Genomic DNA, 20,079 nt, shown 5'->3' with positions numbered 1-20,079 from the left:
ACGTTCGATTTTGGTTTTACTGAGGCAGATTTTAAATTTGCCTGATCAAGATGGTTGTGGTTGAATTGTGGTTGAATCAGCCACATTTCCTGGCATGTAAGTTGCATTTATTTATTTGATTTATTCTTTTTTAATAGTTTAGGAGATTCTGTCACTTATGCTCCAATGCGACATATATATACTGAAAAAAATCCCTTTTCTTATTATTATTAATATAATAATAATAATATTATATTAATAATCCACCTCTTCATTTTTGTTTATGCTGTTATTAGTCAAAATAACAGCACATATATAAATATTGGGGGTTAAAAATATTCTGTGTGCATTGTTTCTGATATTGCAGGTGATATAGCACTGCCTTTCTTCATATTAGACAAATTAATGAATGTTTACGAGTGCATTGGACCACAGTGGAAATAAGTGTTTTCACTTTATTCTGTCATCCATGTATTTTTCACGTATTTACAATTATATTATGCAGGGGGTGGTGGCCAAGTGCTTCGTGCTCTTGGTTTCAGTGCGGAAGGTTCCCGGTTCAAACCCCACCCCTGCCACATTTCTCCAGGTAATGTGGAGTTGCATCAGGAAGGGCATCCGGTGTAAAACCTGTGCCAAATTAACATGCAGCTCCACCTTGGATCTGCTGTGGCGACCCTGAGTGACAACAAGGGAGCAGTCGAAGGGGCTTACTTACAATTATATTCTGCACTTACATTGAACTTACTAAATACACTCAACAAAAATATAAACGCAACACTTTTGGTTTTGCTCCCATTTTGTATGAGATGAACTCAAAGATCTAAAACTTTTTCCACATACACAATATCACCATTTCCCTCAAATATTGTTCACAAACCAGTCTAAATCTGTGATAGTGAGCACTTCTCCTTTGCTGAGATAATCCATCCCACCTCACAGGTGTGCCATATCAAGATGCTGATTAGACTGTCCACATTAAAAGGCCACTCTGAAAGGTGTAGTTTTGTTTTACTGGGGGGGGATATCAGTCAGTATCTGGTGTGACCACCATTTGCCTCATGCAGTGCAACACATCTCCTTTGCATAGAGTTGATCAGGTTGTCAATTGTGGCCTATGGAATGTTGGTCCACTCCTCTTCAATGGCTGTGTGAAGTTGCTGGATATTGGCAGGAACTGGTACGCGCTGTCGTATACGCCGATCCAGAGCATCCCAAACATGCTCAATGGGTGACATGTCCGGTGAGTATGCTGGCCATGCAAGAACTGGGACATTTTCAGCTTCCAAGAATTGTGTACAGATCCTTGCAACATTGGGGCCGTGCATTATCCTGCTGCAACATGAGGTGATGTTCTTGGATGTATGGCACAACAATGGGCCTCAGGATCTCATCACGGTATCTCTGTGCATTCAAAATGCCATCAATAAAATGCACCTGTGTTCTTCGTCCATAACAGATGCCTGCCCATACCATAACCCCACCGCCACCATGGGCCACTCGATCCACAACATTGACATCAGAAAACCGCTCACCCACACGACGCCACACACGCTGTCTGCCATCTGCCCTGGACAGTGTGAACCAGGATTCATCCGTGAAGAGAACACCTCTCCAACGTGCCAAACGCCAGCGAATGTGAGCATTTGCCCACTCAAGTCGGTTACGACGACGAACTGGAGTCAGGTCGAGACCCCGATGAGGACGACGAGCATGCAGATGAGCTTCCCTGAGACGGTTTCTGACAGTTTGTGCAGAAATTCTTTGGTTATGCAAACCGATTGTTTCAGCAGCTGTCCGAGTGGCTGGTCTCAGACGATCTTGGAGGTGAACATGCTGGATGTGGAGGTCCTGGGCTGGTGTGGTTACACGTGGTCTGCGGCTGTGAGGCTGGTTGGATGTACTGCCAAATTCTCTGAAACACCTTTGGAAACAGCTTATGGTAGAGAAATGAACATTCAATACACGAGCAACAGCTCTGGTTGACATTCCTGCTGTCAGCATGCCAATTGCACGCTCCCTCAAATCTTGCGACATCTGTGGCATTGTGCTGTGTGATAAAACTGCACCTTTCAGAGTGGCCTTTTATTGTGGGCAGTCTAAGGCACACCTGTGCACTAATCATGGTGTCTAATCAGCATCTTGATATGGCACACCTGTGAGGTGGGATGGATTATCTCAGCAAAGGAGAAGTGCTCACTATCACAGATTTAGACTGGTTTGTGAACAATATTTGAGGGAAATGGTGATATTGTGTATGTGGAAAAAGTTTTAGATCTTTGAGTTCATCTCATACAAAATGGGAGCAAAACCAAAAGTGTTGCATTTATATTTTTGTTGAGTGTAAAATCACGCAGGATACTTATCGCCCCCTGCTGGAATGGCATGTCAGTCCAGTGTAATTAGCAACATTAGTTATTATCCACAGTTTCTCCAAAAATATTAGTCCTATTAATGTTCTGTTTTGGTGATGTTCATCATTGACCCAAAATACATAAGCATACCAAAAGGCAAATGTCAGCTCTTCCCAGTTGCATGCACCCAGAGCTTTTTGTTTTTCTGCATTCTGCTGCAAGCAGGTAAATTTTTATACATGCACAAAAAGGGACGGTGGCGAAAGACATCAAAAGCAATACACTTATCACTCATGGTAACGGCAGCATGACACTTAACTAAACTGACTAAACCAATAAACAAATTAATAACACTAACAACACTGTTAAATTAACATGAACCACAATAACAACATTTAAAACTCCAAAACAACGAACTCCCATGGTGCATTGCAGCACAATGTCCATTGTTTATTGGTTAGCTAAAATGGCTAATTTCTCCAAAAAATATTAGTCCTATCAACTTTGTTTGTCCAGCATTTATCCTTGACCAAAACCACTATGCATACCAAACAGAAAATGTCAGCTGTCCCTGGTTTCTGCGTGATCGAAGCCATAAACATGCACTCACACAGAAGCCACTTGGCTATTATAAATAAGTTTGTTCAAATTGTCGTCTGCCACCAAAACAAACCCCGCCGTGTTTGTTTTTAAGCCAAGCACCGTCGCCGCTAGTGTGAGTGTGCCTGGTGGTCGCAGCATGCAGTGGCACGAAACATATAGCACCAGAATTGCAGGGTAAATGGAACACAATGGCAAATGGTACGAATAATCCATGTCACGTGACATAAAAACCACCAATCAAATGACAAGGACCTATTCAGGTGTTATATAATGCTGCATAAATCACAGACTATCACGCAACACCAAACTGTTCAAACTGCAGTTGAGTTTGGCCTGTTCTCTGGATTTTCTTTCACTCCGTTTTCCTCCCTCCTTTTCTTCCCCTGCCGTTAATCGTTGCAATTATGCTGCTGATTGGTGCTGGCAGGGAGGCGCGCTTGTGTGTGTGTGTGCATGCGCCTGTTTGTGTGTAATTCAATTCACAGCAGATTAAAGAGAAGCAGCGAGAGAGAGAACGTGAGAGCGAGAAAGAGCGAGGGAAGAAAGGAGGGATGGAGTGATTGAAGGTTATGAGGAAGAATAATTTTCACCACATGCAGTGTGTGTGTGTATGTGTGTATGCGTATGCACGCGTGGTGGCGGCTTGTGCCGTTTTGACAGCTGCTGTGCCCGAGATTTCCTCGGGGCAGGAAGGACACACGCTCACTCGCTCACTCTCTCTCATGTTTGCTCGCTCGACCCTCCTCCTCCTTGTTTGAGTCTGCTGCGCTACAGCCCTCACACACACTCACACACACACACCTCCAGGGCAAATCTCGCATCCTGTTTGCCGATGCGTGGCGGCAAGCAGCTTCGTTTGACAGGCGCCTGCACACGCACACACATTATCGTGCACACGCTGTCTGGCTGCTAAGCAGCGGAGACTGTTGCCGTGGCATCAGCGGCTCAGAGATGCAGATTTTCTGTCGTTTCCACGTACTCGTGACCATCTCCACTTCCAGACTTTTATGATAAAAAGCACTAGTGACTGACGTTCAGTTTTGGTTTCATAAGGAATACAAGAAATGTGTTGAATTTTATGAATCTATTTAAATAAAATTATTATAATGTTATTAAAATGTTCTGTTCTTTTGAGGAAAAGAGACATCATAAAATTCTGAACTGTAGATCATTTTAAAATGATGGTGGCCAAGTGCACTTGTTTCCAGTGCGAAAGATTGTGGGTTCAAGGCCACCCCTACCTCTACCGGTGAGAACAAGGACAATATTAACTTACGTCAGCAAGTGCAACGACAAACTTGTCCAAGGTCTTACCGAGCTCACCTTGTGTACAGAGTTTCACCTTGATACATAAACTCTTTGTCAAGATATCGTGTACCCAAGTTCTTTGAGACTCTGCCCCCTGGTGACCACAGTTGGAATGAAAACACACCTGACATCAAACTTGTCCGAAGGCTTATTGAGGTCGTCTTGTGGATCAAGTTTCACTTCCATAAGTGAGCTTCTCAACTTTCTCTGTAACAATCAGCTTCTTTACCTGTGCAGCACAACAATATAGAGTTCGGACACGTGCACATCATTCCTTCGAAAAGCCTCAACACCGGTGGATCACCCGCAGGTTTTTTTCCTCTGCGTCGGTTCACATTTGCATTCCCTGTCTTCACCCGTCTGTGATTTTAATACGCAAAGATTCTCAATGCAAAACATCACTAATTTTCTATAACCTGTTCTTAGTGACATTGTCTGTCTGTCAGAGAGATTAATGAGGAATTTCATTGTTTTAAAAGCAGAGAAACCTTCCAAGACTGAATATGCGCTTGTTTGTTTTTTACAGGCAGCAACTCGCTGCACTCCGTGTGCGTCCGCACACGAACTGAAGGCGTGTACGTAGCTGTGCCTGTTCAATGATTAATGATTAGAGCAACACATCTGTCATTTCAAGTGCTTCATCCGTTTTCCAGCAACGACATTCATGCACAAACAAACATTTACCTGCGTCCAGCTCGTAGAAGTGCAGAACGTGGCATCATCACGTACAAAGATCACACGTGATTGACACATTTGTCAGGAAGTCGCACAATTAAGAGATATCCCAGGAAGAAAGGAGCAGACTGATAATTCATCAATCACAACAACATTTTGTTCAGCAAAAGGCTTTTGATTACAAGGAAACCTGTTTATTGGTCATTGAGGTTGGGGATGGGTCTTCTTGATTGTCTTTTGCTGTGTTGAGGCAAAGTTGTTCACTTCCACATTGTTTGCATCTTAGAATTGAGACATTTCTGGACTTCTTTTAAACATTATGCAAAATGACATCTGTGGTAACTTCAGAGTCTACAGTAGTTCCAGAAGGGATTCTCATCCTTGGAGGTATACAAGCAGGTCTTGTTTCAGAGTATCTGTTGTGACTACACATTGCTGTATCCATCGCTACCTTGGATACTGACGGATGAGCATCCAGGCAGGCCTACACTCCAATCTTGTGTTACATAAGTATCCACCTGTCTGCTTCAGCCAGGTGATATGTGGGTGTTCTCTTTGGCTCATCCAGTCATTGGGAGTCTCTAGCAATGATGCCGGTTCCGGCATGCTTGTGGTGCCGCAGTTGATGTTCCTTCATGATGCTTGTAATCTGTCCCGTCACCTCCCCAAGTAACTGCTCATTTGACGCAAAGCCATTGCACCAGCAGCCAAAGACTCGACATCTTTGCCCTCAGAGTTAATTTGGTTGGAATCCACCTCTTGTACAGTCGGACTCGATGCATCAGAACGCTGAATCCTTGGACCTTCGACCTCCTGCAAAGGTATTGACGGTGCCACAGACATCTGTCCAGAAACTTCATGTAACTGCTGACGTAAATGAACCTCTATGAGTTCGACAGTCTCCTTGCATTGCGACAAACTACCAATGTTAGAGTCCAGAAAGTCACTAAAAGACTAGACTTCTTTGGCTTGGATGCACAACTTCAAGAATCTTGGTTGAAACTGACACTTGCATTCAGTGACTGCCAAAACAATAACGCTGCAGTCAAAGCACTTCTTGGACATGAAAGTAGATTGGTTTTGTCACTGAGCAACAAGCAGGGTGGCACAGGACCCCGTATTGCCTGTAAGTGAAAGCAGTTTAATTCCCCTGAGGAAGCTTTTCTGGATGAACGAAAGGTCTTCAGGGGACGCAACAGTCCTATAACTGTGGAGGCACAAGCCATAGATGGGGATGAGATGTCTTCTGTTAGTGGTGCAAGGCTGGCTGGACTACAGGTGGTGTTGCTTGCTCACTCGTACAAACGCCTCCTTGTCTGGCTTCAGTGCACTCACAGCCTTCTTTTCTCACGGCGGGAATTGCCAACAAGCTGTGTGCTCTGACTCCTCTTGATGATTTTCAGAGTGCAGTTGGAGACGAAGTGCCTTCCCCTGGGAACGCTGACAAATCCAATGCAATCCTCAACAACCTTCGGGGTGTCGTCGCATAAGGTCTCACACGGTGCATCAGGGTCATTCATCACGTCCGTACTTCAGAGTCCTCTAAACAAACTGAATGCAAACTCAGCAGAAACATCCTGTTCTTGGAGACTATCCAGATTAAATCTGTGGCACAGACTACATGACAGTCTGCTGGATTTAAACCAAATCTTTGGGAAACAAACAAACTCAGAGTTCACAAGCTGCATACTCCTGTAGAGATCCAAAGAGCGGATGACCAGGAAAAGCAAAAGTGTAACAAAAGATTCACCCATTGTTTTGCAACATTAGAGCAAAACAACACATTAGTGCATTATGGGAACTGTGACTACCCAGTAGTACTATTCGACTTTGTGAGTCAAAAATAGCTTCAGGAGAACTTCATAATACTCCTGTAAAATTGTTAAAAGCTGATGTTGGGGGAACAGTGACATGAATACCAAATATCCGGGCTGTGGCATGCATTTCAGGTTTTACGCTCACCGCCTCCTCTAAAATACTTCAGTCAGCAAGTCCAATAATTACAATCACCCCGTGATTAATTTGGCTGAGGTTACAAAAAGAAGTAGTAAGACGTATACAGGCCCATTGGTGCTGCTGTTTATCCCCGGATTCTGTAGCTTGCAGAGGATGCGAGTCTACGAATCCCTCTGGATGGGATGCCCGGTCATTGCAGGTTGCCACTCTTCCCATGGCTGGTACCCATTTACAGTTGTGTCCTGTCCAAGGATACGGTCAAGTAGCATGCATTACACACATGGAATCGAACTATAGTCTTGGTAGCTCAACTTCCAGCCCATCACCTTGGTGCCCAAGGGCCCTTAATAATTTTTTGGTCTGATGGGGATTTTGCCTCAAACCTACCAGTTTTACCAGTAGACCATCACCTCCCAATCCAGTCTTGCCACTGGGCTCCTTGTCAGTTTTTCAAGATGCCTGTGCTTTATGTTTTGTCAGTTTATCATTTTGCCTGGCTGCAGTAGGTGGCTTTCTACTTTTATGAAACAGGGATAGACCATTTCTTGTCGACTTGGGTGTTAGCAATCAGGACCCAGTATGGTTCTGTTAGGTGTGCAGCACCAGCACATGTGCTTAGACCTGACCTGATGTGCCAGTTCAGGGTCAGGTCAAGTATCATATTAGGGGCATGCACTGTTGCTTGGGTCCTTGTTGGCGACCTCACAGGTTGCCTCATCTTATCTGTTTCAGCCATGTAAATGTGACCATCCCCTTGGGCTTCTCCAGTCCCTGGGGTTCTCAACACTGAGCCACCTCCAGAATGGATCACGCCCAGAGAAACATGCCGCATGGACAAATATTGTAGCTGGCATTCCCTTATAATGCAAGTCATCCTCCTGATTACTCATTACACACAAATTCATTCCATTGGTACTCTGTAGATCCTCCACAGAGACCTAGTACTAAAGGTGTGTAGTCACCATCTTGATTTAACATCCAAGTCTCAAGTAGGCATTTCAGTATGAAATCATGGAGGAATGAATTGGTGGGTGAGCTTCTAAAGTGGGAGTTTGATGGAAAGAAACTTTTGGAACCACTGGTTTACAGCATATTATATATATTAATGGGACCTCTAACTGAGCCTTGTGGAACTCCACAGGAGATTCCCTTAAGGACTGATAATAAAGGTTGTTTGTTGGTTGTCTGCCACAGCGGGGTGGGGTGCAGGCGGTGGGGGAGAGCTCTTTTGTGTAAAACGATTCACACATAACGCACCTTGGGGACGGATGAGAAGCTACATATTTTACATAAGACAAAGTATGAAGCTGAACGGCAACTGAGAGGCGAAGGAAACAAAGAGGAGAGAGAAAAGCCAGATCGCAGCAGCGAGTGAGGAACACAGGCGGCGAGGGAGAGAAAAGTGTCATTTGTTTCTCCACCGCCCTGTCTTTTACTTTAGACGAATCCCCCTCCTTCCATCTCCTCCTGAGCCTGCTGTCATCAGCCTCCGGCTTTTTACACACACGCACATCCACAAATCAGAGCCGTGGGAGCAGAGGTGGTGACAGCGCTATTTTCGACCGAGCCTGCAATACTAAGGCGCCGTGTGTGTATGTGTGTGTGTGTGCACACGCTTGGCAGACTGTGTTGAAGAAAAAACATCTGACAGTGATAGATGTCGGCAGGGAGAGCGCGCCTGTTTGTGTGCATGTGTCTTTAATTGCTTTGTGGGTAATAAAAACAATCCTCAAGTGCATGCTAATCGCTTTAAATTTCTCTCCCCCATCACACACTTGCAGGTCGGTGCGAAGAAGAGACCGGCCTCTCCGTCTGAACAAGCCAATTCCTCTTGCTCACCCAGGTGCCGACCTTGCACTTTGTCTCCACAACACACGCACGCCGCCAGGCCCGTCCCGCAAGAGGTCCGCCGGCTAATTGTCAACAAAAACGCAGGAGAGACGCTGCTGCAGCGCGCTGCCCGCCTGGGATACGAGGTACAGAAACGCCAGCGCACGTGGTCGGGGCCATAAGCCTCTTGTGTGCCATGTAGAAATTATGTGGCATTATTTGTACTTTTTCCCAACTTTCTGCAGTTTATTGTCCACTGGCTTTATGAATAAAGTGGGTCCATGTATGTTCTTGTACTACTTCTGAAAATATTTAATTTGGTGACACATTCCCTGCAAACTCTGCTACATTACACACACACACACACACACACACACACACACACACACACACACACACACACACACACACACACACACACACACACACACACACACACACACACACACACACACACACACACACACACACACACACACACACACACACACACACACCTAAAAGAATGTGGCTTTGACTCAAAACAGTAGACGTTCTAGCCAAGGTGTTATATTTTCATCAACTTTTGTAAAAATCCAAACAGTAGTCTACAACCCCAATTCCAATGAAGTTGGGACATTGTGTAAAATGTAAATAAAAACAGAATATTGAATAGAATTTGAAAATCCTCTTCAACCTATATTCAGTTGAATACACCACAAAGACAAGATAGTTAATGTTCAAACTGATAAACTTGCAGCACTTTATCGGCACATTCCACTGTTAAAGGAGATTTTGTAATGAAAGACATGCAGACGGATTCGTGTGTCGGGATGCAGCCGCTCACAGCCGCTGGACAAACAACACCTCCGTGTTGGAAGTCTCACAGGACAAGTTGGAACATGCCCAGCTGTTAAACAATTTCTCGGATACTCACTCGACTGAAAAGCCATCAAAAGCCGTCTGAATCTTCTGAATGGTTTCCAACACGGAGGTGTTTTTTTTTTTTTTTTTTGCGCGCAATCAGCGGCTCCATGCCAACGCGCGAAATCCTCCACACGTCTTTCATTACAAAATCTCCTTTAACAGTGGAATGTGCCGATAAAGTGCTGATCCTGACCTCTTCTGAAACTTCTCTGCTAGTCACACGACGTCCTGCATCAACAGAGCCTTAAATTTGGAAGTGATTTGCTCGTTCCAGCCTGTCGATGGCCGCTCGGGGCGCGATGCGCCCTCCGCCGCCGTGGGCCGTTTATTCCAGTTGTAATGGTCCTTAATCCGTGTGATACCGACAGAATCTTCACCGAAATCCATCTGAATCTTTCAAATGGTTTCCAACTGGCTGTCTCTAACAGTTTCTGAAAAAAAATTCATGGAGCAAAGCGGCAGTCGCTCAGCCATTTCACTGACAATAAAAATCCGACGAGGGGGGTGGACCAGTGCTCAGTCAAAGCCTGCCCACAGCCGACAGGCGTGAAAAAACTCACGTATGCGCACGAAGGTTCAAGCTTGTCTGATGCAAGCGCACATGATTCAAATCCATATAGTTTTTGAAAAAAATAAAAAGGTTGGATAGTTTTCTCACAGACCTCGTAAAAGGAGCATCCCCAGAAGGTTCAGTCATTCACAAACAAAGATGGGGCGAGGATCACCACTTTGTGAACAACTGCATGAAAAAAAATAGTCCAACAGTTTAAGAACAATGTTTCTCAACATTCAATTGCAAGGAATTTAGAGATTCCATCATCTACAGTCCATAATATAATCAGAAGATTCAGAGAATCTGGAGAACTTTCTACATGTAAGCAGCAAAGCTGAAAACCAATATTGAATGCCCGTGACCTTCGATCCCTCAGACGGCACTGCATTAAAAATCGACATCATTGTGTAAAGGATCTTACCGTGTGGGCTCAAGGAACACTTCAGAAAACCACTGTCAGTTAACACAGTTCGTTGCTACATTTACAAGTGCAAGTTAAAACTCTACCATGCAAAGTGAAAGCCAAACATCAACAACATCCAGAAATGCCATCGCCTTCTCTGGGCCCGAGCTCATTTGAAATGGACAGACACAAAGTGGAAAAGTGTGCTGTGGTCTGATGAGTCCACATTTCAAATTGTTTTTGGAAATCATGGACGTCGTGTCCTCTGGACAAAAGAAGAAAAAGACGATCCAGATTGTTACCAGCGCAAAGTTCAAAAGCCAGCATCTGTGATGGTATGGGGGTGTGTTAGTGACCATGGCATGGGCAACTTACACATCTGTGATGGCACCATCAATGCTGAAAGGTACATCCAGGTTTTGCAGCAACACATGCTGCCATCCAAGCAACGTCTTTTTCAGGGACGTCCCTGATTATTTCAGCAAGACAATGCCAAGCCACATTCTGCACGTGTTACAACAGCGTGGCTTCGTAGTAAAAGAGTGCGGGTACTAGACTGGCCTGCCTGCAGTCCAGACCTGTCGCCCATAGAAAATGTGTGGCACATTATGAAGCACAAAATATGACAACGGAGACCCCGGACTGTTGAACAACTGAAGTCATACATCAAGCAAGAATGGGAAAGAATTCCACCTACAAAGCTTCAACAATTAGTGTCCTCAGTTCCCAAATGCTTATTGAGTGTTGTTAGAAGGAAAGGTGATGTAACACAGTGGTAAACATACCACTGTCCCAGCTTTTTTGAAACGTGTTGCAGGCATCCATTTCAAAATGAGCAAATATTGGCACAAAAACAATAAAGTTTATCAGTTTGAACATTAAATATCTTGTCTTTGTGGTGTATTCAATTGAATATCGGTTGAAGAGGATTTGCAAATCATTGTATTCTGTTTTTATTTACATTTTACACAACGTCCCAACTTCATTGGAATTGGGATTGTATTTTTTAATGTGGAAATTTTTTTTCGAAATGTTGTGACTTGTCTTTTTGGCTGGCTCCACCCCACAAATTTAAAGAAAGTCATTTTGGAATAGACCACACCCAGCTCTGTGACTCACAAGATATGGATTATACAAATAATCAAAGGTTTATAGTGAGTTTATATGTATTAAACGTTTGACATGAGGTGTGCTGTTGGGTAATGGTGGAATCCACCAAAGGGGCCATAAAGAGTGCATATGCATACACATAAACACGCAAAAGTCCAAACTGAATGCATACAGTAAAAGTCACGTCCAAAAATGGTCACAGGAAATGCATAGTGTGGAATAAAAGGCTTTAACAAAGCCAAATGACTGAGCAGCAGCTGAAACGCTGTAATGTGCAAATACACAAGAGTGCAAGATTCCTTCGTGTGTGACGTCCATGTCCGACGCAGCGTGCAGCGTTTCAAGGCATAGCAACACACCCATAATGCCATGTGAGCATTCAGACCAAAATGGATTAGCAAAAATGCGATTTGAATCACATTTCCAACCATCTTTGAATGCGTCTTGAAACAGAGTTAGAAAAAACAGAATTCACGCACCTTGTCACTGTGTAGGGGTTGCAGCATAGAATAACATAGATTTGTACTGGCAGTTTGAACATGGCCTTAGTCTCAATAAAGCATAAATAAATCAACCCAGTATCTCCGCTTTGCAAAATTTTTATAAAAATTCCACGGAGCTGGAACGTTGTGCCTGTCCACAAGTTTGCATGCTCGGTGCCATGTGGGTGGCACTGCCACGTCTTTAAAAAGGGGAGTGGGGGGGGGTGGCAACAGGTTTCCAGAGTGGGACTCAGATGTGACCAATCCAGTTTTGAAAACGAGGAGAAAAACTTAGATTACAGCACATACTGAGGGAGTGTTGCTTGGTTCCCTGAGCAGGACGTCATCGCACCGTGAAGTCTGCTGTCTGCATGTTTGAAATGTTGTTTATAAAACCTTTAAATATTCTGGGGGGTTTTTGTGGTTTTCATTTTGCACATTAAATCTAACGGCACTCGTCTTGCATAACGCAGTTTGACATTTTGAATATCACAAATTCACATGGAAATTAAGTGGCGCGCCTTCATTCCGTCCCCCGTGCTGCGCTCGTTCTCTGCCTCATTGTTCTGCCTCGCTCGCTCGTTTTCTGAGCGGGAATCGCACATCATTACTTCTCTATGGGAGGAACACACACACACTCTCCCTCTGCTCTTTTTCCTCTCTCACTCTCTCCTGCTGCGCTCCCCTCCTCCCTTCCACCTCTCGTCTTCCTTGAACTTTAATCCCTCGCTTCCAGATGAAAAAGATTAGAGGGACTCGCTTCCCCTCGGTTCACGTCCTCTCTCGCTCGCTGTCTCTCTCTCTCCTTTAATTGAATTAGCCCATGGCTCACAACTGCTTTGCTCTCGTGCACACTCTTTTCTCTCACTCCCTTTTCTCTCTCTCTCTCTCTTTCTGTCTGAGGTTTGATTGCTTTCCGTCTAAAAGCGAGGCCTGCCTCACTCCGCTCTGAACAAACACATACGCTACTGAAAGTCGGCTAAAATGTGTCCATGTAGAATCACAGCGATGGTGTGAACATTACATATTCTGATATGTTTTCCGCTTCTTGTCATCTATTTAAACAAACAAGAGCAACAATTGCACAAACAACAACAAAAAGTCACAATTTTATCATAAATTCTCTGAGCAGGAAATAACTTTTTTTTTTGTGGAACTGAGCATGCAGCTGTACCAAAAGGCAAAAACCTTCTCCTGGTGAGAACGCCAGCAACAGCTGTCTGGACCAGTTGACTAGCCTCTGTGGTAAACCAGAAAATAAAATGTCACAATCATCAGTTCTCGATGAAACAAAGGCATGAATCAGTGTTTCCGCATCCACTGCTGGCAGAACAGGCTGAATCTTCCCTCTCTTCTGGAAATGGGGAAAAGTACTCTTTGTAATTTCTCTGTGTAAATCGAACGACAGTGTCCATGGCCATCATCTCAGTCGTCTTTGAATTTAAAGTAAAATCCTAATGTGAAAGAGATTATTTGCAATAACTTGCATGTAGAATTGACTGTCTTCAGCATAACAGTGAATATCAATCCCATATCATTGCAGTATGTAGCTAAGAGTCCTTTGAGTCCTTTCCTTTGAGTCCAGTTGGTACAAAACCATGTGTCATCAAGGAATAGTCTGGAGGTGGTGAAGACTGAACAAGCATATTTCAAATAAATTTTTCAAATCAATTTTATTTATATAGCGCCAAATCACAACAAACAGTTGCCCCAAGGTGCTTTATATTGTAAGGCAAAGCCATACGGTGACATCAACGGAGGTCAGGCCGCCTTCCCCGCACACCTCCACAGCCAACGCGGTTTCTCCTTCCCCAGAGGAGCCATGCTCCGTGAGCAGCTGAGATTCACGCTGTAGTCAGCAACCCATAACCATGGAGACGCACAACGCTATGTGCGCAAGTATGTCTATTATACTATAGTACAGCGTTTTGCTGCCATCTACTGGAATAAAATCAATCAATTTTATTTATATAGCGCCAAATCACAACAAACAGTTGCCCCAAGGCGCTTTATATTGTAAGGCAAGGCCATACAATAATTACGTAAAAACCCCAACGGTCAAAACGACCCCCTGTGAGCAAGCACTTGGCGACAGTGGGAAGGAAAAACTCCCTTTTAACAGGAAGAAACCTCCAGCAGAACCAGGCTCAGGGAGGGGCAGTCTTCTGCTGGGACTGGTTAAGGCTGAGGGAGAGAACCAGGAAAAAGACATGCTGTGGAGGGGAGCAGAGATCAATCACTAATGATTAAATGCAGAGTGGTGCATACAGAGCAAAAAGAGAAAGAAACACTCAGTGCATCATGGGAACCCCCCAGCAGTCTAAGTCTATAGCAGCATAACTAAGGGCTGGTTCAGGGTCACCTGATCCAGCCCTAACTATAAGCTTTAGCAAAAAGGAAAGTTTTAAGCCTAATCTTAAAAGTAGAGAGGGTGTCTGTCTCCCTGATCTGAATTGGGAGCTGGTTCCACAGGAGAGGAGCCTGAAAGCTGAAGGCTCTGCCTCCCATTCTACTCTTACAAACCCTAGGAACTACAAGTAAGCCTGCAGTCTGAGAGCGAAGCGCTCTATTGGGGTGATATGGTACTATGAGGTCCCTAAGATAAGATGGGACCGGATTATTCAAAACCTTATAAGTAAGAAGAAGAATTTTAAATTCTATTCTAGAATTAACAGGAAGCCAATGAATAGAGGCCAATATGGGTGAGATATGCTCTCCCCTTCTAGTCCCTGTCAGTACTCTAGCTGCAGCATTTTGAATTAACTGAAGGCTTTTCAGGGAACTTTTAGGACAACCTGATAATAATGAATTACAATAGTCCAGCCTAGAGGAAATAAATGCATGAATTAGTTTTTCAGCATCACTCTGAGACAAGACCTTTCTAATTTTAGAGATATTGCGCAAATGCAAAAAAGCAGTCCTACATATTTGTTTAATATGCACATTGAATGACATATCCTAATCAAAAATGACTCCAGGATTTCTCACAGTATTACTAGAGGTCAGGGTAATGCCATCCAGAGTAAGGATCTGGTTAGACACCATGTTTCTAAGATTTGTGGGGCCAAGTACAATAACTTCAGTTTTATCTGAGTTTAAAAGCAGGAAATTAGAGGTCATCCATGTCTTTATGTCTGTAAGACAATCCTGCAGTTTATCTAATTGGTGTGTGTCCTCTGGCTTCATGTGCGTAACAATGAAAATTTAAGCAATGCTGTCTAATAATACTGCCTAAGGGAAGCATGTATAAAGTGAATAAAATTGGTCCTAGCACAGAACCTTGTGGAACTCCATAATTAACCTTAGTCTGTGAAGAAGATTCCCCATTTACATGAACAAATTGTAATCTATTAGATAAATATGATTCAAACCACCGCAGCGCAGTGTCTTTAATACCTATGGCATGCTCTAATCTCTGTAATAAAATTTTATGGTCAACAGTATCAAAAGCAGCGCTAAGGTCTAACAGAACAAGCACAGAGAAGAGTCCACTGTCTGAGGCCATAAGAAGATCATTTGTAACCTTCACTAATGCTGTTTCTGTACTATGATGAATTCTAAACCCTGACTGAAACTCTTCAAATAGACCATTCCTCTGCAGATGATCAGTTAGCTGTTTTACAACTACCCTTTCAAGAATTTTTGAGAGAAAAGGAAGGTTGGAGATTGGCCTATAATTATCTAAGATAGCTGGGTCACGTGATGGCTACAGTGCTGAAAAGAAACCTGGGGTTGTTCTTATTTTCTTCAATTAGTGATGAGTAGTAAGATGTCCTAGCTTTACCGAGGGCTTTTTTATAGAGCAACAGACTCTTTTTCCAGGCTAAGTGAAGATCTTCTAAATTAGTGAGACGCCATTTCCTCTCCAACTTACGGGTTATCTGCTTTAAGCTGCGAGTTTGTGAGTTATACCACGGAGTCAGGCACTTCTGATTTAAGGCTCTCTTTTTCAGAGGAGCTACAGCATCCAAAGTTGTCCTCAATGAGGATATAAAACTATTGACGAGATAATCTATCTCACTCACAGAGTTTAGGTAGCTACTCTGCCCTGTGTTGGTATATGGCATTGGAGAACATAAAGAAGGAATCATATCCATAAACCTAGTTACAGCGCTTTCTGAAAGACTTCTACTGTAATGAAACTTATTCCCCACTGCTGGGTAGTCCATCAGAGTAAATGTTATTAAGAAATGATCAGACAGAAGGGGGTTTTCAGGGAATACTGTTAAGTCTTCAATTTCCATACCATAAGTCAGAACAAGATCTAAGGTATGATTAAAGTAGTGGGTGGACTCATTTACATTTTGAGCAAAGCCAATCGAGTCTAACAATAGATTAAATGCAGTGTTGTGGCTGTCATTCTCAGCATCTGTGTGGATGTTAAAATCACCCACTATAATTATCTTATCTGAGCTAAGCACTAAGTCAGACAAAAGGTCTGAAAATTCACAGAGAAACTCACAGTAACGACCAGGTGGACGATAGATAACAACAAATAAAACTGGACAAGACTAAGAGTCAAGCTTTCAAATGAATTAAAGCCCTGTCTGGGTTTTTGATTAATTAATAAGCTGGAGTGGAAGATTGCTGATAATCCTCCCGCCTCGGCCAGTGCTACGAGCGTTCTGGCAGTTAGTGTGACTCGGGGGTGTTGACTCATTTAAACTAACATATTCATCCTGCTGTAACCAGGTTTCTGTAAGGCAGAATAAATCAATATGTTGATCAATTATTATATCATTTACTAACAGGGACTTAGAAGAGAGAGATCTAATGTTTAATAGACCACATTTAACTGTTTTAGTCTGTGGTGCAGTTGAAGGTGCTATATTATTTTTTCTTTTTGAATTTTTATGCTTAAATAGATTTTTGCTGGTTATTGGTGGTCTGGGAGCAGGCACCGTCTCTATGGGGATGGGGTAATGAGGGGATGGCAGGGGGAGAGAAGCTGCAAAGAGGTGTGTAAGACTACAACTCTGCTTCCTGGTCCCAACCCTGGATAGTCACGGTTTGGAGGATTTAAGAAAATTGGCCAGATTTCTAGAAATGAGAGCTGCTCCATCCAAAGTGGGATGGATGCCGTCTCTCCTAACAAGACCAGGTTTTCCCCAGAAGCTTTGCCAATTATCTATGAAGCCCACCTCAATTTTTGGACACCACTCAGACAGCCAGCAATTCAAGGAGAACATGCGGCTAAACATGTCACTCCCGGTCCGATTGGGGAGGGGCCCAGAGAAAACTACAGAGTCCGACATTGTTTTTGCAAAGTTACACACCAATTCAATATTAATTTTAGTGACCTCCGATTGGCGTAACCGGGTGTCATTACTGCCGACGTGAATTTCAGTCTTACCAAATTTACGCTTAGCCTTAGCCAGCAGTTTCAAATTTCCTTTAGTGTCGCCTGCTCTGGCCCCTGGAAGACAGTTGACTATGGTTGCTGGTGTCGCTAACATCACATTTCTCAAAACAGAGTCGCCAATAACCAGAGTTTGTTCCTCGGTGGGTGTGTCGCCGAGTGGGGACAAACGGTTAGAAATGTGAACGGGTTGGCCGTGTACACGGGGCTTCTGTTTAGGACTACGCTTCCTCCTCACAGTCACCTAGTCGGCCTGCTTTCCCGGCTGCTCGGGATCTGCTGGAGGGGAACTAACAGCGGCTAAGCTACCTTGGTCCGCACCGACTACAGGGGCCTGGCTAGCTGTAGGATTTTCCAAGGTGCGGAGCCGAGTCTCCAATTCGCCCAGCCTGGCCTCCAAAGCTACGAATAAGCTACACTTATTACAAGTACCATTACTGCTAAAGGAGGCCGATCAATAACTAAACATTTCACACCCAGAGCAGAAAAGTGCGGGAGAGACAGCAGAAGCCGCCATGCTAAACCGGCTAAGAGCTAGTAGCTGCGCTAAGCTAGCGGATTCCTAAAACCACACAAAGTGAATAATGTGCAAATAATTTAGAGGTGATTCAGCAGAGGGAGTGCTTTAGTTAAGGCACGTGAAGATTACACTGTGAAACAAATCGTTATCTAGTTAACTAGATCAATCTAACTGCGCAGATTAAACAGCTAACAGATACAGCAAAACACCGCTGTGCTCCGGAACAGGAAGTGATACAATACCGCAGTGAGAGCCAACCACCAGTAGAGGCCATATTTCACTTGTTTAAACCAGTTTGAACAGATGGCAGGAAGTCATCAGCGAAATCACCTCCTGGTGTGATTAAAAATGGAACTCTGTTTAATCTCATTTAATCCCAAAATTAAATCTCACTTCTTCCCACAAAGAATCTTTAACTAATGTGGTATTTAAGGTTTTTAACAATATTTTTCTTGCATGTAATGTTGGGAACTCTGTTATCTTGGTTTTTCTTGATCTAACGGCTGCTTTTGATACGGTTGACCACCGTATTTTACTATCCCGACAACATCACTTGGTGGGCATTGGTGGTACTGTGCTTGAATGGTTCCGATCCTATCTGACAGACAGGTTGTTTTCTGTGTATGTCGATGGCTTTGAATCTTTTGTAGTCCCTTTGGCATGTGGCATTCCACAGGGCTCTATTTTGGGGTCTCTGTTGTTTTCTTTATATTTATTGCCTCTGGGGACTATTTTTAGAAGACATGGGATCTTGTTCCACTGCTATGCAGATGATTGCCAGATTTATTTGCTGGTGACTCAGAGGGATGGTCAGTCGTTAAAACACCTCCTGGCATGTTTACAACATATTAAACCTGGCTTGCCCTGAATTTTCTAAGTTTTCATGAAAAGAAAACAGGTGGCGATTTTTGGATCTACAACCCCTGGCAAAAATTATGGAATCTCCGCCCTCGGAGGATGTTCATTCAGTTGTTTAATTTTGTAGAAAAAAAGCAGATCACAGACATGACACAAAACTAAAGTCATTTCAAATGGCAACTTTCTGGCTTTAAGAAACACTATAAGAAATCAAGAAAAAAAGATTGTGGCAGTCAGTAACGGTTACTTTTTTAGACCAAGCAGAGGAAAAAAATATGGAATCACTCAATTCTGAGGAAAAAATGATGGAATCACCCTGTAAATTTTCATCCCCAAAACTAACACCTGCATCATATCAGATCTGCTCGTTAGTCTGCATCTAAAAAGGAGTGAACGCACCTTGGAGAGCTGTTGCACCAAGTGGACTGACATGAATCATGGCTCCAACACGAGAGATATCAATTGAAACAAAGGAGAGGATTATCAAACTCTTAAAAGAGAGTAAATCATCACGCAATGTTGCAAAAGATGTTGGTTGTTCACAGTCAGCTGTGTCTAAACTCTGGACCAAATACAAACAACATGGGAAGGTTGTTAAAGGCAAACATACTGGTAGACCAAGGAAGACATCAAAGCGTCAAGACAGAAAACTTAAAGCAATATGTCTCAAAAATTGAAAAATGTACAACAAAACAAATGAGGAACGAATGGGAGGAAACTGGAGTCAACGTCTGTGACCGAACTGTAAGAAACCGCCTAAAGGAAATGGGATTTACATACAGAAAAGCTAAACGAAAGGCATCATTAACACCTAAACAGAAAAAACAAGGTTACAATGGGCTAAGGAAAAGCAATTGTGGACTGTGGATGACTGGATGAAAGTCATATTCAGTGTGAATCTCGAATCTGCATTGGGCAAGGTGATGATGCTGGAACTTTTGTTTGGTGCCGTTCCAATGAGATTTATAAAGATGACTGCCTGAAGAGAACATGTAAATTTCCACAGTCATTGATGATATGGGGCTGCATGTCAGGTAAAGGCACTGGGGAGATGGCTGTCATTACATCATCAATAAATGCACAAGTTTATGTTGATATTTTGGACAATTGAAAGGATGTTTGGGGATGATGAAATCATTTTTCAAGATGATAATGCATCTTGCCATAGAGCAAAAACTGCAAA

At 43.4% G+C, this 20,079-nt stretch overlaps 1 protein-coding gene across 1 annotated transcript in view; it reads left to right on the top strand.

Annotated features, from left to right (window-relative positions):
* LOC117518835 (BCL-6 corepressor-like) overlaps positions 1-20,079 on the top strand; it is a 133,416-nt gene that overhangs the window by 89,258 nt on the left and 24,079 nt on the right. Inside the window, exon 8 of the mRNA XM_034180108.1 lies at positions 8,657-8,851. Within this exon, the coding sequence (XP_034035999.1) occupies positions 8,657-8,851 (195 nt within the window). The remainder of the gene's footprint in view (positions 1-8,656; positions 8,852-20,079) is intronic.

Source organism: Thalassophryne amazonica, chromosome 1 (genome assembly GCF_902500255.1).
Source record: "Thalassophryne amazonica chromosome 1, fThaAma1.1, whole genome shotgun sequence".
Lineage (NCBI taxonomy): Eukaryota > Metazoa > Chordata > Actinopteri > Batrachoidiformes > Batrachoididae > Thalassophryne > Thalassophryne amazonica.
The sequence above is the reverse complement of the archived record's forward strand: the minus strand, read 5'-3'. Positions and strand labels throughout refer to the sequence as shown.